The following is a 23,636-nucleotide window of genomic DNA, read 5'->3' as shown; positions in this document are numbered from 1 at the left end:
TAACATTGAAAACAGCAAGGACAGTTTCAAAACAAAACAAGCTACCCTCCTGAGTCTTTGAATGTCCAAACACGTTCTCCGGAACATCTTAAGGCTGACAGGAGGGAGACAGGACTCTCTGGGCATGCTTTGTGGGGAAACTGAGGCAGGAGAGGGTTTAATTTCTTCTCTCCCCCTTTTCATCCCCCACTGCACATTGGAAAAGGATTTTTGGGGAAACAATTGGCAAAGGCATGGTTTTGTGAGGGAAACCATGGATGAAAAAAATGGATTGGGAATACACTGGGGGTAATAGGATATAGGATAAAAGGGAAAGGTGGGATTAGGAAAGGGAGACTGTAGGGGGGCTTATAATGGAGATATTGTCTAACATGACTACAATTTCTAGCATATATACTGCCTTTTACAGGAACACCGTCAGGCCCAGTGACCTCCGCTGCCTGCAACCCCTTTCTACCTTGTACAATTTTGAATTCCACCACCTCTCCATCTCCCAAGCTTGGGATATATTTTTCAGGGTTATTCTTTTTAATAGCAGTTCTATGAAAGAATATGTCTTCTTGGTTGTCACATCTCATTATAAATCCATAATTTTGTTTAAAAGTATACCATTTTACTATTCCTAAAACCTTAGCTACAGTGATCTTTTCCTTTTTCCAAGTGGCTGCTGTTTTCTGTCTCCCTGCGTTCTTGCTTTCTCTTTCGCTCGCTCCCGTGTTGGAATTGCCAGGGCTGCTAGTGCTGCCAGGGCCGCTGGAGCTGCTGGTGCCTGCGCGCTCTCGCCACGGGGTTGCGTTCGGGGCCGTGCGGGCCGGGCCGGGCCGCGCCGCGCCGCTCAGTTCTCCGTGCGTCGCCTCCTCTGGTCGCAGCTTCGCTGCCACTTCCAGGCGCTGCACCCACGTCTCGGCCTGGCCCCGAGTGATGACCCCCCCGCGCCCTGCTCCAGCGCGCGTCTCGGCTGGGTGCGGCTCCGCTCCACCGCCATCGCCGCCAGCCGCCGCCCGCATGCCGCCCCTCTCAGTCAGGCGTTCACGGGGCTCGCTCCACCACGCGCTGCGCGGGGCCAGGCGGGCACCGCCGGGTGGTGCCACTCCCGCCGTGCCTCGCTCCGCCACCGACACTGCGGCTCGCTTGGCTCCACCCGCGCGCGGGAATTGCCTCGCTGCTGCTCGCAGAGCGCTCGGTGCACGTGGCCAAGGTCGCATGGTCCCTGAGCCAGGTTTCCCTTTGCCAGGACACAGCTGACATTGCTCAACAGTCTCGGTAATTAATAATATTCATGAAAATATTCTTCTATCGGCATATATTTTGACTCAAAAATCAACTGTGTCCAAACTGTGTTCCAAAAGTCTTTGGTAAGAGCTAAATCCCAAGAAACATAGAAAAAGTTCTTAAACAACCATGCCAGGAAGTGTTTCAGTTCCTTTTGAGCTTGAATCAAGCTAAAATTTACAAATTGTTGTTCAAGAATCTTTTTAAGTTTAAGATAAATGTCCATATGCGGCTCTGAGAGCCAAGGGTCTTCCCACGGTTCCTCCATAGTTTAGAGATGGAACAGCAAAACAGAAACAAGAAGAGGAATCCAAAGTTTCTAGGGTTTACTCACACACATCAGTCGCTTAGGGATCGGGGATTGTTCTGCCCGCATTCTCCACTATTGTTACAGTGGGGATACTGTAACACGATGTATCAAACGAGTCCATGGAAAAGAAATATATATGGACCAATTCTTGATAGATGTTTCAGAGATGTTTATTTCTCCAGCCGCATGGCCGGAGCTCTGCCGAGGAACTGTTCCAGTCACCGGACCCGAGGGTCCTTCTGCCCGCGCAGGGAACACAAACCAACCAATGGGAACGAGGCTGAGCAGGGGCAGGGAAACCCCGTGTCTGTGCCCTCAGGGCCCCTTTCCCAGGGCTACATGGTGGGGGGGAGGTACCCCGACATACAGCCTGTGTAGGTACCTGCTCTGGAAGGGAATTTAAGGAAGGCTGCAGGAATTTACAGGGATTAATTCACCACCAGGACCAGAGAGTAGGGCCGTGTGACTGGAGAGGCGGAAATCCCTCCTTCACACCATCTGTGGGCAAGGTGCACACACCAAGCAAGGACCAGAGAAGCCTTTACAGACAGGGCAGTCCCCTCTGCTAGTCCACCACAGGGAGAAGAAATGCAGAAATCCATAAATCCCACATTTACTGTGGCTGTCAAACAGCCAAGCTCGCCAGGTGGGCAGCAGTTTCTCTATGTCATTCCCGCTGCTGGAATTACAAGATCTTCGTGCTCAAAATCACACAGCCCTGGGCATTGTGTGAGGGGCTAATGCTGGTCTAAGCTGCTCTTCTGCCTTGTGCATGCTCTGCTCTTCTTTTGACACAAGTTACCACTTACTGGTCTGTGTTAACCTTCTGTGTCTGTATAAAGGCACACATACATAAACACACTTTTTTTTTAAAAAACAGACATATTTCCAAGCAAGGAAAGAAATTACCCTATACCTTATGCCTGTGTGCTCTGCTCTGATCCTGAAAGGAATTGCTATCATAAAAGATATAAATTTCCTGTATATTATTATTTTGAAATATGACACCACTTGGCTCCAAGATTATTAGTTTGTGAGTTTAATAGAGTCTTGTTTTTTCTGTAAGACTTTGGTTAGTCTAAGAGACTTTTCCTTTAGTGGACTACAAAGAAACTGCCAGGAACTCTAAGTCCCTTGCTAACAGAATTGTTTAAAAGGCCATTTCAATGTATCTTGATTTTTACGGGTCATGCTCTGAGTACAGCTGGTTTGAAGAGGAATCCTTCCCAAGCATCACACTGGGCTCTGCCACAGATGTCATGAAGATGCATCCCCGGCCGTGCCTGAGGGCAGATTTGCAGGCAGATTAAACAATTTTCCATCTCTCTCCCTTCTAACACAAGCTCTGACTGTCACATGTGGAAGTGATACACTGCAGTCAGTTGCTGGGGAATGGGTAATAACGATTCCAGTTTGCTACTTTAGTGGCAAATTAGAGGAAATCCCTTAATCATGTGATGTTGCATCTTAGTATCCTACATTCTCTTTGCAGAAAAATAAAAACAGTTGTCCTTTGTAAAAGGTGTTTACTGAATGCTTTTTCATCTTTTAGTCTGTATTTGAGTAAACAATTTATGCTTTCAAGGATCACTGTTGATTTCAGTACAGCTCTGCATGCAGTGAACACTAAGCTCAGGCAGATGCCTAAGCACTTTGCAACCACTGGGTGGTTTGGATATTTGGGGTTTTTTAAGAAATTGCCCCTGACTGTTCAGCACACCATCTATTTAAAGGCTTGCCTGTTTCAGAAGTGATGATGGGATTGCCGGCTGGGTTTCCTGCCATAGCTACCAGTAGCACTAATAGTGTCATTCATTGCAAACAAACAACATAATAAGATTCTCATCTTCTCTCTTGATGACATATAATCAGATATGCATTATGAGCAATCATCTGTTTGTGTGTATTTATACTGTAAGACAAATCACTTGCACAAACACTAGCCAGCAATGCCTTTTTCTCTTTGTAGCTTCTGCCTCAGGTATTATTTGCTCTCCTCTACAGAGGATCTGAGTCTGCTGAGTTGATTGTTTGATGTGAGCAGCAGTGGTTTGCACTTCTGATGTCATGGATACCTGTATCCAAGATAGTGTTGTTTGGGATTTCCAGGAGCAGGTGTGCACTTTTTGCCAGGTATGAATAAATAGTTCACACTAATTAGGCAGCCAAACCCCAGATTAGTACTGCCTGTTGTTCACAGTGTGTGACTGATCTCCTAAACAGAATGGTTTTATTTTATTTATCCTTCTTGCTTGAATGACAGCCCTGTCAGGTTTATGTGCAGCCCAAAACTGGGATTCATCTGCAGAGAACAGTGGTGGGTAAGGTGATGCCTTGAGAGGCCACCTAAAAACAGAGAGTAGACAAAGTAAGGGAATAAAAGTAGGTGTTTATTTGAAGGGCCTTCAAAGGTACACCCTGGGGAGCCAGAGGCTACTCTCAAAATGGACCCAAGATGGACAACAGGTCATGAGTTCTTCACACTTTTATAAGTTTGGTTCATTTGCATATCAGGGTTAATTCTCCAGTTAAAGCTTCAGTTAATTATGTCATTTCCCTAAGCTTGCTTCCCCCTTTAGAGGCTTTTGGTTTATACTTTTGGGCCTAGGACAGTCTGAGTGTCCCTGGAGAGCAGGCCTGGAGAGGCTTTGCTATGTCTACCTAGCATGAGAGAGCAGCAGTTAACAGGCTACAGGAAACTTCAGAGTTACACACTAGGCAGTACAGGGTTTGAAAAATATGCAAGTTAAAACCTAAGGCATCAAGGTCATCACAGGTTTTCCTGGAGAGAGTATAGCAGAGGATGTAGTTCATTGCAGGGGACAGAGGGTCTTTTCCCTTACTGCTGCAATCCCCTGAACCCAGAGGATGAAGCCCAGCACCAGAAGGGTTACTGCCTTCTGCCACTGAGAAGTTTCCTTTTTGTTGCTTTTACTGATCTTGAGATGTTCATAACCTCAACAGCTGCAGCAGTGGTTTGCTTCAACTGGAAGACAAAAAGTCATTGTAAATGGACATATTTTTATATGCCCATATTTTTATTACCTGTTTAAAAAAAAGACTGTGGCCTTTGTACCTGTGAATGGGAATGTTAGAATGAAAGCCAAGTCATTTCCCACGTCTCTGAAAGGCCCCTCACACAAGCGTTAATTCTGTTTAAAACATAATCTCTAAAAAACTTACTATTTTAAAAACCTAGTCTTGCAAAAACAGTTTAGAGATTTCTATCTTCCTCTCTTCATTCCTTTCCTTCACCATGCATTCTCCAAGCCTTCCAGAGTGCCATGGCCTCCTTGTGCCCTACCTTAATCAGATCCGTATCTTCCATTTCTTGAATCGAAACAAAGCCAATAACCTACCACACTCTTAGGAAGCCAAAACAGTCTTCTGATGCAGAAACATTCATTTTTAAGCAATCCATTAAAAAAGCTGTGTCATCCAAGTTGTTCCAAAGTTAGATAGCAGATTGGATCATAAAAAATTATTACCCTCAGCAGCACTATCTGCTGGGTGAGGTCACTACTGTATTACGGTTTCTTAATAACCTTTTTTTCCCTGTATAAGGCCAACAAATCTATGACATTTTTTCCCTGAACTTCTTGGTGGCATGAAGTGTCTTCTGGCTAAATGTATTTGTTGGTATTAAATGTGCCACTTTTTCTGAAGATTTTCTTTCTTCTAGACTACTGATTTTTAGATTGTGGGGAGTGGCAAATATGCATCTGACCACCAAAACAAGAACAAGGAAAACCAAACCAAGCCTTAAGAGTGTGAGACGCCTCCCATGTTGTTAAATCATCGAGACTGTAGATAGGGAAGTGAATTTTATACTGTCAAATAAATACCTCATAGTAGAGAATGTTTGCTTCTATTCTATTCTATTCTATTCTATTCTATTCTATTCTATTCTATTCTTCTGGATATTTCTACTTACAATTATTTTTAAAGAAAATAGGAAGTTAATATAAAGTCTTTGAAGCACCCCTTGCAAGGGCTGTATCTCCCACGGCATGAAGGAATCCCTGCCTCAGTTGAAACATTTTGCTGCCACTGAAAATTAATAAAGAGGAACACACTCACATGTGAGCTGGTGGTTCAGCACTGCTAAACAAACCCAGTTCTCAGTGCACCCTGCCAAGCACCTATTGTCAGTCCTCATGTACTTTTATTTTCTTATTTTCCAGTCAGTTTAGAGCTCCTGGAGCAGAGCAGAGCTGGATTTCTTCCATAAAAAAACCTTGAGGAAACAGGAGGGAAAACTTCTTATTAAACTGAAAAATATTAAACCACTAAGGCATTTTTTTAAAACTGAAAAGGTCAGCTGAAAAACATATCTTCTTTTGCAAGGTTTTTGTTTGTCTTAAATGGGCAGCTAATCTGTCAGGTATGGTTCATCTCTCATGGAAGAGAATGGAATACATTTATATTCCTCAGATTAATTTTTGTGATTATTTTTTGACTGTGCACCTGACATTATAATCTCTTGTTTTACCTCAGGCCTGTTTGAATCTATTTGCAGCCATCATCATTTCAAAAGAACAAGATATCCAGGAACAAGTGTCATCCAGTTTGCAATCTATTTCTCCAAGGTTTCATTCCAAATATGTGCACAGTTACCTGATGACTAAAATGCAATAGACCATAACACTATCACTGAATTACAGCTGTATTACAAATTTTACTTCCTACAGCTGACCTCAGCCTGGGAAAATAACATTTTGGCACCATTTCCAAAAAAAATGACAGCAGGGAACCTTTTGGCATGGCTGTCTTTACCTCGACCTTCCTGGTCAGTGCCAGCATCAGGGATGTGATTGGGACAGGTGATACTGCAGTAATGCCCGCTTGATTCACCAGGAGAACTCCTGAGCTCTAAATTACACCAGAGCCTGAGCCCTGTCTTTGCCATCCCACAGATTATGGAACCAAAGAAATATGTGCTCTGGACATATTTCCAGTGATCCTGGTGATTCTGTTGAGATGCAATCTGGTGGGGTGATAGCAGTAAACTGGGCTTTTATATTCTGTAGCTCTCTGGCTGTAAGTGGGCATTAACTGTTTACAGACCATGTCGAAATAGGGTTTGCTCCAAGGTGTGGAAGACTTCTTCATTCTTATGGTCTCCAGCTGCTGTTAACAAGGGTGCATCTTCTGGTGGCTTAATTTTAATCTCTGTACTTCCCATTAGGTCAAGACAGCAGTGTCCTGTTGCTGAAGTTGTGTCATGTTTCTTGGGAACTTTTTAGCTGTCTTTGTTTTCAGTCACCTTCACCCCCTCTTTTCTTCACTGAGTTAAAAGGTTTCATTAAATTTCTATCAGCAATTAGTAATGTCAGAGGTCCAGAAGCCCATGATGGATAGATCCTGACTTCTAATGCACAGGGAATGGTGACAGCAGGATGTGCAGGGCTGCTGCTGCAGATGCAAACTCCAGCCTCAGATGTCTGTTCCTGACTCTTGTTGTTGCTTGCCACAGCAGTACTCATCAGTGTTTCTGTTTTCTTATCTGATACCCAACTTGTTTTTAAAACTCATCAGTAATTGGAGAAGTTCCTTGTGAATTTTTCACTTGTCCATTTTCTGCTTCACCATGACTTGAAATATCTTGACTTCTAAATTATTTTTCAGAGAGATCTCACAGAATGATGCCTTGGAGGTCATAGAAGCAAATGTGTTTTCCAACCTTCCCAAACTACATGAAATGTAAGTAATGAGCAATCTAAATGCAAAGGAGACAATTATAAAGATTCATTATAGGCAAGTATCAAAGGTTTTGCAGTTTGGTTCAGGTAAGCACTGAAGAATTTGTAGCAATATAGGAGCATTTGAAATCTCCCTTTGTCTTTTCCATCTTCTTATCTAGCTTCCCATTTCTTTACTTGCTTAGCCTAAAATTTATCCTCAGATCACTGCCAGGATCAAAAGGTGGTAGGGTCTGCCAGTCTATGGCAGGCTGCTCCCTGAAATCATGCAGATCATCTGCTGTCAAAAAGAAAATCTCAGCATATTGTTCCACAACGTCATGGGACAAACACAATTTTAAGATCAATGTACTGACATATTTTTTTCCTGATGTTTCATTTCCTCTTTGCAGAAGAATTGAGAAAGCCAACAACCTCGTGTACATTGATAAAGATGCCTTCCAACACCTTCCAAGCCTCAGATATTTGTAAGATCTTTTGTTCTTTACAAGTCCTAGAGTCATTTTGAATTACACGCTTCTGTATCTGTCCAGCTGGTGCTGAGCACTTTTGGTGATAAAACAGGATAATGGCCTCTCCTCACTACCAGTTGCACATTGTCAATCCACATTTTCATGCCTGCACAGTCCTCAGAAAAGCTGAAGATAAGAACTTCCACGGAGGACTCCCACACACGTTTCTTGAGCCTTTCTAAGCAACAGGTTGAAATGAGTGATGAGGAGCTGGACCTTCCTTATGTGTCTAGAAACAAGTTTAGGCTGAAATTCCTCCTGGGAGCTTAAGGACAAAAAAAAAATCTCCTCTGTCTTTGCTATGGTGCTGCCTTCTGTTATATGTCACATACATGGTGTTGTTAAGCATTCAAATTACTTTTTCTTTAGCAAAGGTAGTGTTATAGGCATGGTCTTCACAAATTTTTGATGTGAGATGATTAGATCCCCAAAATACAAACATATTGATGTATGGTACAGCTTTATTTACTCAGCTAGAGGAAATGTCATATGCACCATAATGGTCATAGCTTATACAGCTCAAATGGTGCCCTTTGATGAGCAGGATGCCAATTGATTCACCCAGCAGGATCCCAACTTAACTTTTGTATGTCTGCCCACCTGAGCACATAACCCCCATCTGATTTTCCTGACTGACACAAGAAACCTTATTCATGCAAGACGTCTTTTCCTTACTCATCCAAGAAGCCTGGTCATGATTTCTACATTTCAGTACATAAAAGTAAGCATTTCATTGTCTAGTTAGATATTTCTTAAATACATGATGAAATCAGGTCAGTGGTCTGATAAGTAGCTCCCAGTAAGCCAAGGAGTGTTTAAAGTCTCTGAAAATCATTAGTATCTGACAGTTTCTGGGCTCAAAAATGCCAAGGGGCATTGCTTTGAATTTTTACTTTAAGATTTGAGATTTAAGACTTGGACTTTAGGAGATAAGGTGTAGTTAGCACTGCAGAAGACATTACAGTTTAAGCCCTCATTGAACTGGAATATGTGGCTAGATTTGGAGTAGGGTTTTTGCTCTTGCCAGTATTTTGACTGATTCCCACTTTATCAAATTCATCAGGCACCTTGGTAAACTTTAACTTTTGTGTTTGCATAACTAGAACAGGTTTTCTCTTGACAGTAGGGAAATAAAGCTTCAAGTTTGCATTGTCATGAGGAGAAATCACATGCTTTTTTCAGCCCATTTCAAGCCTGAGTCATTCAGCAGTGGTTGAATGGGCTTTGAGTAGCTCTGGCCACCTAAGAACAAAACCACAGCATTTATTTATCCCATGTAAAATCCCCAGAACAAGCTACCATGGGGAGTACAGTTGTCAGATGTACAGATGGGTAGAAAGAATGAGAGCACATTTATCTCACATGAAATTTAAGAAGAAATGTGAACACACTAAAGAACACACTAATTTCAGTGGTTGTTTAGATATGGGACACAGAAATCATTGGTAAAGGTAAATTCACACTTTAAATATCTGAAATAGTGAAAGCTTTTCTGTTGGCACTAGTGGATGTTGCCTCTTCTGAACATTTGTCATTCCACACTCCCATACATGTTGACTCAAACATTTGGGGTTTCTACCTGTATAAAAATTCAGCAGCAATACCATGACCTATAGAAGCAACAGATTAAAAATACAGATGATTGCTTGTCTACCTGACCATTCCCTTCTCCTCTTCAGCTAGTTTTTCTTGCTAGCTGATATCAGAGGAAAATGTGTTTTGGAGCTTTTTTAAGGTTTTTTCTCTTGTGAGCAAGGAGGGCTAGAAGAGACTCTCCAGCTACTGCATCCTATTACTTTCTGGATCCACTTCATATATCCCATTAATTAAGTGCTTTATTGACAGTCTTGCTTCTCTTCACTGTTCCCTGCTTTCTTGTTTTTTTCCAGGAGAGGCTTTTCCAGAAACTCAATGCTTTGGTGACTAGAAGATTTCTTCTAGTTTTATTCACGGCCACTTAATCCGCATTCATTCTTGTGCCAAAGCTTTTCTCTGAGTTATGTTCATAAAATCCACCTGTGGTGTTTACCACTAATGGATTTATGCTGCATCCCCTCTGTGCCTTCATTTTAGGAGATAAAACCCCCCAGTCTTGCATGACTATAGACCATACAAAAGGTGCAGGTTTCGTGGCTCAGAGCTTATGAACAGATTGATGTGGGGTTTGTGCTGCTGACAAGGGTTGAGGAAGATGTGCTGGGGGTAAAAATCAGCGCCATATTGTTGGCTTCAGTGGAGCTACATCATTTCCCAACACAGGGAGCAGGAGCAGGACACAAAGTTATTGTTGGGGACTTCCTACGTCCAACGAGCCAGGCGTGATGCTGAGTTACATCATGCTCAGATCATCTCTCTACATACAGCCACACCTTCGTGTTCTGTTCTGGCACATTCCTGTAGGAAAGATGCCATTTTCTCTATCCCCTGGTTTCACTGAGTGGTGCTTGCCCTTTTGGAAGCTGAAAAGGCAGAAAGCTTTGCTATTTGAAAGGGTAGGGTAGTTAATTTAATGAGAAAGCAGAAACCTTGATGGAAAGCTGTAAAACAGCATCTGGTGAAGGTAACCCAGTTCTCATATTCACCTTCCTCTTGATGCCTGACACAAGGAAGAGGCAATATTGAAAATATAAGGCGAGATGTCGAGGAGGTTAATAGATTGATAGTTTTTCAGTTCAGTTAGGAGGGGGTCTTGTGGTGGTTGTTCAGGGTTTTTTATACAATACAGAGGCAAAAAGTTGTAAACATGTGGGACTATAGTTTAAAATAATTCATAAAAGGGTAAAGCATCTGTGTGGAGCAGCTATTGCAGAAATGATAAAAATTTTAAGGCCAGGAAAGGAAACTTGTAAAACCTGGAAACTTGTAAACCTGTACATCACTGCCTAATTTTCACATTAATTGCTGTAAGTTAGGAAGGAATAGCACATGATTTCATCAATATCTTGTCACATAACAGGTTAGGTGGTTCTGTCTGACTGTGTGAGGAGGTACAGAGAGACCAAGCTGCAACCAGCATCTCAAAGCATGAGGACTTGGGTGCCTGCCCCTTCCTGGAACATTGTGGTTCTTCTGAAGTTCCCAGCTCTGGGGACAGTCTGGCAGGGTACAAGACACATGCTCTGATTCCTTGCACAGTTTTGTGGCTGTAGCAGAACTGTAAAAACACAATTCAGAAAATCTTTCAGAAAAACATATATTTGCTGGTGGTTTTCATTTAGAAAACACAGAGAAAAAAAATTAATCAGTCTCAATGTCCAAAATTGAGCCCAGCTACTACAGCCCACTACTTTAATGACTTTTGCAACACATTGTTGGCAAGGCTTTCTCTCTGTTCCTACAAAAACAGCTGTATAGCCACTCGGTCTTGTTTATGGGCAGGCAAGAAGCTCTAGCTAGACTTGTCAGTCCCCTCATCAGCTTCATGGGTTCATTACAGCCACCGGCTCTTGAATATTAATATGCTTTTTTTATTATCTCTGTCAGCTTGGGTACAAACACATTTCTTGCTCAGCCCACTCCCTTCGTCTCCTGCATCATCGTTACCAGTATGGCAAAAAAACAAAGGAGAGGAAAATGCTGAGAAAACGCAGTGCTGAATAGCCTAAACCTTCTAGAAACAGGCAACCTTAACTTTCTCACCAGTCTTTTAGAAGCACTGAAGAGAATTGCTAATTGGTCTTCTTGGGTATATGCCAGAGAGACAGACTGCTTTAAAATGGTGACTTACTGACCTTTTCATGGGTACAAGATTATTTATCTGGCTCTCATTAGGAAGACCTGTGCCATAGTCTGTTTAATATTGTAGTGATGGCTTTTCAAACCCATTTTCTTTCCAAAATTTGTTCTTATATGCAATCTATGTCCTTTGGTTCATTTTTGGAGGGGTGTTGATGTCCTGCATTAAGCAATCTCAGTTTACAATACAACGATTTAAATGTAACACTCCTTCCAGGTCAACTTTTAGGGCATACAGCTGAATTGTTGGATGGGAGGGGAAATACAGGCACCAAAACCATGTGTTTTGCTTGCAAAAGGAACAGAGCCCAACTCCAAGGTCTTAGACCTGCCTGGTCCTTCCTAAACCTAAATCTGTATTTGCTGCAGGTGCAGCAAAGTCCACAGAATTACTGACCCTTTGCTTGGAGAAGACTCTTCAATAAAAAGAAGTGATGCTCCACTCTTTCCTTTGGCATGGCAGCCTCATGGTTAAAGACCTTTCCCCAGGAGTGGGGGACTGCAGATTTAAGAAGCCTGGGATACGTGAATCAGAGGAATGTCTCGCTGGAATCAGGCTCACTCTCACCATAAAGTAACCAGTGTGATTAAGGGACACAAAGATAATGCTTCCTGAGTGGTGTTGTATTTATCTCTGCCTACCTTGAGTTTGCAATTTAGCAAATACCCACAGTAAACTGATGAGGTAAACTGCGTTTCCAGATTTGTCAGAAGAGCTCCTACAATTTGGCACAAAAAAAGAGCAGATGTGTTGCTATATCTGGAGATAAGCAGCCAGAATCTTCCAGGAATTAGTTTCTGAATGATCTTTTTTTTTTTTTTCTCTGCTGATTGTAGTGCTCTGTTTTCTTAAGTGTTGACTCCAGTAAGCCTTTTCAGAAAGACAATTAATGTCTTGGAAAGCAGCCATCAGCCATCTGAAAAAAAACAGGTTCTCACCAAGCTGTTTAAGCAAGGCAAGGGGGGACTCAGTTATAACACAGATTAAAGAGGACATTTGTTTAAAGTGAGGGTACTAAGGATGTATACATTGTATGGTAAATATATTGACAAAGCTGTCCTGCAGGAAAGATATTCAGTAAATTGGATTATCTACATTCTAAAAAGATTATCCACTTAAAGGCCTCTGGAGATTTGCTGGTTGAATAAAAAGAGAGGGAAGATCTAGGCTGCAGTCTAGCTAAATATTTTTTCAGTTCTTTTTCTGCATTTAATTAAAAGAACATCCTCTCCTGCTCCTAATCACCATTCTGTGCCTCTGTGCAATCGGTGCCTTGTGCCACCTGTAGATTTACTTCAGTATGTAATGATTTGTCAAAGATGCTTTCCTCTTCATCTCATGCTGCTCAGTTGACACCAGTGAAAATTGAGCCTTGAACACTTCGGAATTACTGGAAAGATCAGAACTAACCCAAGGCATTGGGGAAGTTTTTTCTCACATGTACAGTGAAAGCCCTGATAACCAATGTGGAATTTTGATATGCTGGGAGTAAGCTGCCCTTGGGAGCAGTGTTTGAATAGCATGCATTAGAGTCCTCTCACCTCTCATTGCTGCACCATGAGGACTGAGATTTTCTCAGGAAAGGACTGGGGAAGGAAAAGCTTCTTATGTTTTCTCTGCCCTGCAGTAGCCACACACTACTTGGCAGCAGTCTCCTCCTTCCTTTTCCTACTAAGGGAAATGTATGCCATAATTTGTGTTTAAAAGGGGCTTTGTAAAAAAGGATTGCGTGAATTTTTAGTTTATGACTCATTTAAAATTAAAGGCAGCTTTCAACTAAAACCCTGTACATCTCCAGTAATTTAGAGAGTGTATTTTAAAATATTGTAAGGGGGAGTTCTAGGTTCTTCTCTCATTGCTTCTAATTTTTTTTCAGCAAACTCCTTTTACAAAGTGTAAGTGCAGAAATATTTTAAGTAACAAGGGCCTTGTGGTAATCCACCTGCTTCATTAATCATGCCTTCTATTTAACTATCTGTAATAGTTTTTCAAAGGCATATTTGTGGAGCTTTCATGGTGACAGCTGTTATTTTTAAGTTAATCCAAAGTCAGACCACTCTGACTCTTGAGACGAAACAGTCATGACATTTCAGCAGCTTTCTTTTCAACAAATTGGCTTCTTGAATATTCACTAATACTACTTTAATTTTTCCCTGCATATGAAGTATTGCTTTCTGTTATAAGATGAGACAGATCAAAGTTGGCCTTTCAGCATCTGAGGATACCCAGATACCATCTCAGGGAGCTCAGAGCAGTACTTATGCAAGTGAATGACTATTTTATGGACTTATGTGTCACCCTGAGTTCTCAAATATAGGATTTGGTTGTCACATGGAGGCGTTCAGTTTCAGTTCAAATTATGAAACCTGAAAGACTGCAACTCTCCTGAAATAATCTAGGTTCATAAAAAAACATCATATGAACAATGTTACCTTTTTCCAGTCTCAACCAGTCCTTTGATCACAATTCAACTCTTCAGGAATGATTCAGTTAAAAAAAAATAAATAAAGTTGCATCTAATAAAAAAAGAATATTGTTCTGTCTAAGTGCCATGATAAAAAATAATGTCCATATCCTATGTTCCTTAAGAAACCAAAAGTCTCAGTGAAAGGTTACTTTCTCTACCATCTCATATATTAAAAACACAAAGATATAATCAAACTTTCAAGAATCCAAATTTTCTCTTTGTTTGGTGGGGTAAACATGAGACTTTTTGGTGTCTGGGAAAAACTCCCAAATGGTCAGAGCCCAGTCCAGTCCAGCTCCTCCCTCCAGCACTCAGCCCTCCTTCCAGCCATCAGCAGCCACCAGTAATCTCCTGCTGCATGGCAACATCATATTTGTCCTGTCCTTGCTACTGCTCTGGGTAACAAATTTTGACAAAATTAGACATGGTCCATCTCTGTGGATACCTGTGACCTCACTGGCTGTGAGTACAGGGTTGTCCTTCAGAATCAGCAGGTCCAGCCATGTGTTCCATGGACAGGAACCACAGTGCAGAGGCCAGTGGTGGTCGGTGCAGTGGGAGGGTGGAGGCAATCTAAGGATAGAGGCTCAGGTCCATTTCCAGTTGCAGAGACTGCTGAAATGTTCCCGTGGTTTTGGCTCCTCACTATCAAAGGTGCTAGGGAGTAAAATGTCCTAATTCTCTGCTAATTTCATCAATGAATGTTAATTTCCCATAGAATTAATGTATCCTGTATTAGAGCAAAAGGGTAAAATTGTGGTGAGATTATACTTTTGTCTTAAAACAGCTGTTATGAAAATAATTATCCCATGTCAGTGCAGCTGACTTCTTAGAATGCTGTTGGGAAATTAATATGGACAATTTCCTGAGATCATCAGGTAGGACTGTGTAATCATCCAAGGTAGGGTTTCTCTCTTTACCTCTGTGGGGCAGAATTCAGCTTGTACTTTGGACAAAAACCTTTTTAAATTACAAGGTCAAGTTTTTTACTGGCAAGCCCCACTTCTGTGGCTAAACTGCCTTTTGTGACAACCATTTTAAGTCCAATGTTCTTTCTTCTTTGTTAATTACGGCTTTCTTTCCCAGGGCAGAGTAAATAATCTTCATCTTCTCTTCCCCTTAGGTTAATATCAAACACTGGCCTTCGGTTTTTACCCGCTGTCCACAAGATTCACTCTTTCCAGAAAGTTTTGCTGTAAGTTTGAACGTTTGCTTGTCACTTTTTGGAAGTTCCCTTTGAGTGTTCTGCTCCAGCAAAACCTTTCAAGACATGATTCCCCTTGTGTTCATTAATTAGCTCCACAGTGGCATGTTGATTGCAATTTTGCAGTCATTGATGCTAATGTGGCTCAGAAGGTCTCAGTTGTCTCCAGGTTTCCCTTGTACAAAACGTTGGAACTTCACTTTACAGACCACTCTTCCTTTAACTGCACTGTCAGCACATGTCTGGGTGGCACAGGGGACAGATAACAGCCTTTGACTCCTCTTTCAGAAGCTGAAATCCAAACCAGGATGGTGGCAGTGGAAATTTGTTGCCACCTGGCGACACTTTTCTGGCCTGCATGGGAAGAGTCACTGATCTCAGAGCTATGTTCCATCTGAAGTGGCCACATCATAGAGGAAAGAAGAAAAAAGACAAAAAAACCCCAGACTCAGGGAATTATCTACCATAACCTCTTTTGTTTTCCCCTGGCAGTAAAACTATCCAGAGAATGAAAATGTTTTCCTATGGAAAATTCCAGTGTCAACAAGGAAAAAAATATTTGTGCAAAATTTTGTGCGAAAATAGGCTGTTAATTTCCTAAAGCACTTCTTCTGTAGAAAAAATGCATATCAGAAAAACTTGATTTCTTTTTCACTGAAAAATATTTTGACATACATTTCTCAATCAGTTCTTAGAATAACTGAAAGCGTTCTTTCGGACAAGATTTATTGTTAATTAACGCACAAAATTCTGCATCTTCAGATCTTTGATTGGAAGATTTCAACCTGCAGAAACCTTAGTCGTGCAATTATCTTAGTAATAGACATTAATATGAATAAAAATGCATATAAAGCACAGAGAGGGATGCCTGAATATGGTATACACACATGTAAGAAAAGAACTAAATTTCAGGAATGCATTTGACATATGTAATTCTGAGAACTTCACTTCGCTGCTCCTCGAAACCATCATGGAAATGCAACACCTGTGTCACTACAGAGACTTTCACCTGTACACCTTTGTGTTTATCATCAGGCTTAACTAGACTGGAATTACTGTGTCCTGTACCGGCAGGAGGTTTTTAATTTTTTAGGTGCAACTCCTCACTTCCCTGTAAGAATAAATAGACCTTGATACTGACCGAGTCCTAAACTAGACCTCACTTCAAACCTTGGTTCCTCTGAGGTCAATAATAAAATTCCCTTTGGCTTCAGTTGTGCCAATATTTGAGGGCCAAAGACAGGTCTTGATGTTTATAAAGGGCAGATCTGTAGCAGAGGGATACAGTTCACTTGCATGGGTGCCATGTTCCGACCCTATTTCTGTCTCTGCTGACCTCAGTTTGCTGAATGAAGCCTCTGTGTAAGTGTCACTCGGTGCAGAGTTGTGGCTGTACGGAGCTGTCAGCAAGAGATAATTTTGGAACCGCGCCTAATTTCAAGCTTTGCAGATAATTAATTTTGTTCCATGCTTTCCAACAGAAACAGCATGGAGACAGCCATATCCCCAGTCTAAATTATGAGTAACACTATTTAACTTCTTTGAGGCCTATTTTGAGCCAGCAACAGAACATTCGTTTTTTTTTTATATCAGTCACAACTGAGGAAAGACGGAAATTCCTATTTGTCCATTCAACAAACTGCACTGACAGGGGTTCTGCATTTAAGTTCTTAAGCACATACAGAGCTTATAACATCAGCTGTTGACATCAGCTGGGGAATGATTCATGGGCTGGTAGGTGCCCTGCTGAATCAGGCCAAAAAGGCTAATGGCTTTCCTCCTTCTAGCTGGGAGGCTGGGAGAAAGGGTGGCCTCACAGCCACTCCAATTGCGTTTTCTGGGGAGTTTGTTTGCTGGAGGAGCTGTTTCATCCACCTCAGGGTTATAGACCTGAGCTTTTATGCATTTTAATGTCTTCAGCCTATTTGGAAGGAAAGTATGGGTGGGGGGCAGGTGGGAAATGTTTTGCTCCAGCCTTTTTTATCAGGAAGGTTTGTGCTCTGCGGGAAAAAAATGTCTTGGAAACATACGTTATTACCCTCTATGGTCTATAGTATTTCCTCAGATTGTATATAAGGGAAAAATACTGTGTTTGAAGCAGCATATTGTATTGAAAGGCTCACAGAAGTACAAAAAGGTGTAGTTTCTATTGTATTTTATTTTTCAGAGATATTCAAGATAATATCAATATACGTACAATTGAAAGAAATTCATTCATGGGCCTGAGTTCTGAAAGTGTGATTCTGTGAGTAGACATAGGAAATTCATTATTCTCCTTGTTAGCTCATTTCTTTTCCAGAACAGGGTCAAGGATACCAGGGGTTGGGCACTTTTTCATACACTTCCAAAATCAATTTGAGATTTTACATTTCTCCTTGCCCCTGAGATCTCTGTATTCTGTTTTCCTGCCATGAAACAAATGAATGTTTTTGGGGCTTTTTGTTGTGTTCTAGTCCTGCTCTTTATTTTAGAAGCACATCAGGGAGCAAATTTAGTAATTACCGATGCCAAGGTTAAACACCTACAGCTACACAGTTCCCTGTGAGAAAAATTGTGTTCACAGGGATGGCATGACTCATAAATATTTACAGTCAGACACATCACTCAAAGACATTTATTACTTGGGTAGAATGTATGTAGATGTTGTGGAAATGTGGTTTATTTGTACACAGTGTTAATGCATTGGTACAGGCGGGTTCACAGCGCAGTTTGGAGCTGCATGGTTAGACGGCTCCACATCTGATTTGAACAGTCGTGTATTTTAATGAACTAGCTGGCTTCTTTGATCCCTTCTCTCTGCATACCAAAACATACTGTTTGCTTGCTAACAAGCTGCCTTCCTTTCACTTAGCCAGTGGCCAGACTGAAAAAAATTCCCACTGTGTTTGTGTGCTTTAGCTGGCACACTGAGAGAGAAAAGCAAGGTTTGAATTGACTGACTGGGCTCATGTCGATTCTGGGGGGAGCAAGGTCAGACCATCAGTAATGAAGAGAGGCCAGTAGCAAGTCATTTAGCTTTATCTCTCCCTTTTCCCTATCAGTTATGCACAACCTCTCTCTATTTCAAGTTCTGAAGTTTTAAACACACACGCACACATAGACACAGACTTTTCTCAAATATATATTCAAGTAATTATATCACAAGTTCACTGCTTTATCTTTTCTCCTGTGATGATAATATTTGCTGCTCAGGTAGGACTTTGCATTTTCAAAGCACTGCACAACAAATACTGTGTTTGTTTTCATAATTCCACCAAAGGGTGATATTAATATCCCAGATTTTTACTGTATTTTGACCTCTCTGTGCCATTTGAGCAGCTCTAAGTTGGCTTCCCCCTCCCACCCCAGAATGTTTCATTCCTTATATCAGGAAGAAATTCTTAACTGCGAGGGGGGTGAGGCAGTGGAACAGGTTGCCCAGAGAAGCTGTGGATGCCCCATCCCTGGAAGTGCTCAAGGTCAGGTTGGATGGGGCTTTGGACAAGCTGGTCTAGTGGAAGGTGTTGCTGTCCACAGCTGTCTGGAACCAGGTGATCTTTAAGGTCCCTTCCAGCACAAACCTTCCTATGATTATATGATGCGATTATTGCCTGGATATTGAAGGATACCTCTCTGGGGACTTCAGGCTGCTGGTTTGCTAGCAAAATTGTCCTGGTGGGGGGATCATGTCGACTTCCAGCTCCTTTGCCCTGCCTCCTGCAGCTCCCCATTGTCATGGGCTTCCTGCATCCACCAGTGTGTGCAGGAGCTGGTGAGCAGACCTGGCCTCCACCACCCCAGTCAGACAATGTCCTGGCTTTGCTCGAGTTCTCCCTAGAGCAGTTCAGGACAGAGGCCCTGTATGTGCCCTATGAGAGTCCCTGTTTAGGCTTTCTTTCTGTTGTGGTGAACTTAGTTCATTTTAGACACAAATTTGCCATTTTTCTGTACAAAACAGAAGTCACAGCAACTCAACAGAAAGTTATGGTTATGGCAACATCACTTAGTGAAAGCAGGCGTATCAAGATGATTAAAATCACCCAGGGCCCACTGAACCCCCACATTCTAGGGAGAAACCGTTTTAATGGGCTTAGCTGTGGCAGGCACCGAGCATATTTACACCAGTAATTTGGATTGCATCTGATTTATGCTGTGCATGGGATCAGCACAGGTGGGAACTGAGGAGACACTTGGTAATGAAGTGCTAGAAAATTATGGAAGAAATTCACCTTGGTTCCAGGTCTGAGTGCGACTTAGGCTCTAAAATAGATCTTTCCAGTCCTGAAATAGGGTGTAAATGGTACCTCAGGGGCAGTGACCTCTTTCACTGGGTGAATTTTAAAGTGTGTTTTAAAAATCTGCTCCAGACATGAAATGCTAAGGAAAAGCCCCCATGTCCAAGCTCTGGATCTCCGCCTCCACTGTCACCTTGCTAATGTAAGAGTTAATGGAGTCAGTAAGGATGCTGGTTGAAGTGAGGGGAGAATTTGCCTCAACAGGAATGTATTGATGTGTACTATAATGAGGTCTTGGGATTTAGGTAATTTTTTTTGCTCTTTTTACCACTCACACGCTATTAGCCAGGTGACAGGAGTGTGCAGTCCACACTGCGTGGCTACAGCGACTCTGTTTTACAACCATAGTATCTCATTGCATTACCATCGTGTTCAGTGAGAGAATGCAGTAAGTGCTAATAGTGTGATTAAAAACATATCTATCAGCCTGGCAGCTACAAATTTATAAGATCATTGTAATATAATAAATGTTTCAAATGCTGTAAGCAGGGACCTGTCTCTCCTCCGTGCCCGCTCACTCATGTCTAATAGTGCTGGCAAGTGAAGGGGACGGTGACAGTTCTCCTGATCCAGCCTGACAGACATTACAGACACAGAGCCATGTGCATCTGCCTCAAAAGAGCAATCCTTTCAGCCAGACCCATGACTGATTTCCATGCTGACCTTAGCTCACCACCTCAGACCTCAGATAAGTGGGTCACTTGCATGCTCAGCTTTTCAAAGTGAATTAGAAAAGAGTCCAGGTTTGCTGACAGTTTAATTAAATCGGGCCATTTCTGCCATCAATCAGACCTGTCGCTGCCTGTTGGAGAGGGCGTGAGCTGCAAAGTGACGTTTAAGGCGAGATGAAAGATTGCACTGTAAAGATGATAAATATAACTGACCTAAATGTAAATTTTTAGGACCGCGAAGGGACAGAGGGAAGGACGTTAAACGTTAATTAGGTAATGCACCACAGTAAAAACTTGGCAGAGAGCCCCAGGAGCTTCAATTGCAAGGTTCAGTACCTGTGTCTCCTCCTGGGGAAAGGAGCCTGGGGAGGTAGGACTGGGCAGCAGAGCAGAGAGGGAGTGTAATTTGTCAAGGCAGCAGCACAGGAGGAGTCACCTGCTTTCTGGGCAGTTTGGCTGCCCCTTCATGCCCTCCTGCCTGGCTCAGTGACCATCAGCCTCCCTCCTCCACCTGCCTGGCTGCGGCTGTGAGCCCATGGCACACAGCAGGCTTTTTTCTCTGATAACTGGCAGAGATGAAGCCATGGCCCAGCATTTCAAAAGCATCTTGCTGAGAGTAAAACTGAGTGGCACTGACAGCACCAACAGGAAAGACCCTGATCTGCCTGGCTCCTCTGCTGCCTTCCCAGTGGAGCCATGAGCAGTGCCAGCATCTTCACCAGCTCTGCCCTTCAGGAACTTACTCAGCTGCCATCTCTGATGGTAGCACTTACCCACCCTATTCATGTCTGCCCTCTCCAAAGACTTCCTCCAACTGTTGGGATCTTACAGGCTGGGATTTGTAGAAATTTCACTATTTCAATGTTCATTTAACAATTTTATTTGTTTGAGATTCCCTATTTTGAATTGCATACATTTTAGTCATGAAGCATAAATAAGAACACAACTCCTTTTTCCTTTTTCTCTATTGCAGATGGCTGAATAAAAATGGAATTCAGGACATTGAGAATCATGCATTTAATGGAACATACCTGGATGAGCTGTAACTATTTCTGTTGTTTGTAATTCTGAAAAAATGAAGATAGTAACTTCTGCAAGATTTTTTTTGGTTTTTTATCTCAGATTGTTTCAGCATAAATGTTATGTTTTTCAGAAATCTAAGTGATAATCACAACCTAGAAAAATTACCAAATGAGGTCTTCCAGGGAGCCAATGGACCCGCTGTTTTGTAAGTAATATTTGGATCACATTTTTCTCCTTCTTGACTCCTTAGAAAAGATCAGAGAAGAACATATGAATGCCAGTCTGGATTTCAACATCTTGCAAACCTTGGAGTTCAAGACCAGAGGTCTAGTTCTGAATAAAAAAAGGAATCCATAATAGAAATTTCAGTCTAGAACTTTATTTTCACTTTGTCTTCAAGTTTTTGAGAGTGTTGAGAGTGAGAGATTTAGATCCAGGTTCCTCTCCATGGTTTATTAAACTGAGCAAGAGAGGAGTTGTTCTGCTTTGTTTTTTTCCTCTAGAAAAAAATGCTTTTGGTTTTCTGTTTAAGCAAAATCGAGACTGGGTGAGTGGTTCTCACTGCTTAAATCTGAATTACTTGCCACTGAAGATCTGCCCCGGCATCTTTGTAGCTTAATTCTGACAAAAAATTCCTATCCTGCGGGGATGGGGATTGGGATAGGTATGAGATACATTCTACTCAGTTATAGCAGGATGTCCTTGGTGGGTGATGAGCTGGGAATCGAGAACTCAGTGGTAGAAAATTCAGCAGTAGGATGCTCATGGGTCTCAGCCACCATTACCTCAAGCCACTGTTTGCCATGGAGTCCGAAAAATGTATGAGTGAGTGTGCACAGCTGCTTGTGTTTCTGAGCACAAGCCACCACACATAAGAGCTGCAAGAGAGACATGGGATTCTTTTTTGTCTCACCGACTCATTGGAACCTTTCTCTCTTTGCATCTACCCTGGTTGTTCAGAGAGGACTAAAAGTCACCCAGAATGAGTGAGAGGGGTCATTGGAACTGTTGGAAGATTTTACACAGATGCTGGAGTGGTTACAAACCTGAAAAGGAGGGAGAAAAAATGTCTGATTAACCTTGAGTTCAGTCCAGAGCTCTTCGGAAAGCCTCATTTTCCACTTCATGATGGTCGGTGCACATATGACATAAAGACCTATGGTCTGGGTTACTGCATTCTGCTCCACTTCCATTGTTTCTTCAAAGCATCTTCTTTTTTCTGGAAAAGACTGACACTGGAGCATCTTTTCATCAGTAATGTCATAGGTGTTTCTTTGGGAAATCATTGTTTCCTGTAGCAAAAAGTAAATGCATTTTCTTTGCAAGCTGTACTTGATACAATCATATTCAGGAGGTTTATCAAATCGATTTGCCTGTAGTTGAGATTCATTTGATAGTTCAATTTCTAACAGTGAGTTATTTGTGTAAAAAGTTTTCTGTTCCATTACCAATACATCCACTATTCCGCGGATGGGAAATTACCTTTTTATCCTGGATGGGATCATGAAAGAAGAGCCTTCTTACTCATCCATCACTGTAGTGTACACCGGGGATGCACTTTCACTTGTGGAAATGATTGACCCATAATCATATCTTTGCTGGGACAAATCATATTTTTGCTGTTGCTGCAATCAAATCCATGTTGCAGACTGCAGTGTTTTAATAGAATGAACATCAGGATGGTTTAACTCTTGACCTTCTTGAACCGATGTTATAGAGTCAATTAATGCCAACTTCTATTTTGTAATTCGTCATATTAATGTGAAAGAAACACAAACACAAATAGACAGCACCAATCATAGGCCTTGTGCAGGCTACAGAGTTTCACAAATCAATTCCTCCCTCAGACTTACAGCTCTTGGCTGAATTAGAGTCTCTCTTTGGGAAAGACATTAAATTTTGAGTTAAAGGATTTCAGCACTGACAGTAGGCCAGTAAATCAAATAGCTAATAAATCCCACAACTATACATATTCCTTCTATTCAGAAATACACCGTTTCCAGCTTGGAGTTTCATAGCTTCAATTTTCAGCTGCATTGTTTCATTTAATTGTCTGCTGCTGCTCTCAGAGCTATCATGGCTTGCACCAGCTTTTGCTGGTGTCCTTAGTTCTCTGGCTGTGTCCTGATTTGATGCAGGGCAAGGTGTGGCTGTGGTTCACCCCACCCTTGCAATTTGTCTTCTTTGGGAATCCCAGACATGGAAGGTACAGGAGAGCTCCAGTAGATCCCCAGCTCTACAGCTGAGTCCCTGAAGTGCAGCCAGAGATCAGTTTAGATACAAGCACGGAGGAAATTGTTCTCCCCAGTCTGCCTACCCTGCTCTGATTTCTGATCCAGGAGCTATTTTTTGCCATTTCTGTAGGTGCCTTTCAGACCTCATCAGCTGGTCAGTACTTTTGCTAGTCCAACAGAGACTCCCAGTGGGAAAGGGAAGTGATTGGAAGAGAAGGCAGATTCATTTTT

At 42.0% G+C, this 23,636-nt stretch overlaps 1 protein-coding gene across 6 annotated transcripts in view; it reads left to right on the top strand.

Moving 5' to 3' along the window:
- The window catches only part of FSHR (follicle stimulating hormone receptor), an 85,303-nt gene that overhangs the window by 48,927 nt on the left and 12,740 nt on the right, over window positions 1–23,636 (top strand). For 2 of the 6 annotated variants that reach the window (XM_019282467.3, XM_010393539.4), the window contains exons 3-8: window positions 7,211–7,285; window positions 7,677–7,751; window positions 15,123–15,194; window positions 17,371–17,448; window positions 21,122–21,190; window positions 21,302–21,376. In XM_019282467.3, coding sequence (XP_019138012.2) covers window positions 7,211–7,285; window positions 7,677–7,751; window positions 15,123–15,194; window positions 17,371–17,448; window positions 21,122–21,190; window positions 21,302–21,376 — 444 coding nt within the window. The remainder of the gene's footprint in view (window positions 1–7,210; window positions 7,286–7,676; window positions 7,752–15,122; window positions 15,195–17,370; window positions 17,449–21,121; window positions 21,191–21,301; window positions 21,377–23,636) is intronic. The other 4 variants (XM_019282464.3, XM_019282466.3, XM_019282465.3 and 1 more) reach the window with 4 other exon arrangements.

This window comes from Corvus cornix, chromosome 3 (assembly GCF_000738735.6).
Source record: "Corvus cornix cornix isolate S_Up_H32 chromosome 3, ASM73873v5, whole genome shotgun sequence".
Classification (NCBI taxonomy): domain Eukaryota; kingdom Metazoa; phylum Chordata; class Aves; order Passeriformes; family Corvidae; genus Corvus; species Corvus cornix.
Note: the sequence above shows the minus strand (reverse complement) of the source record. Positions and strands in the feature narration are given on the sequence as shown.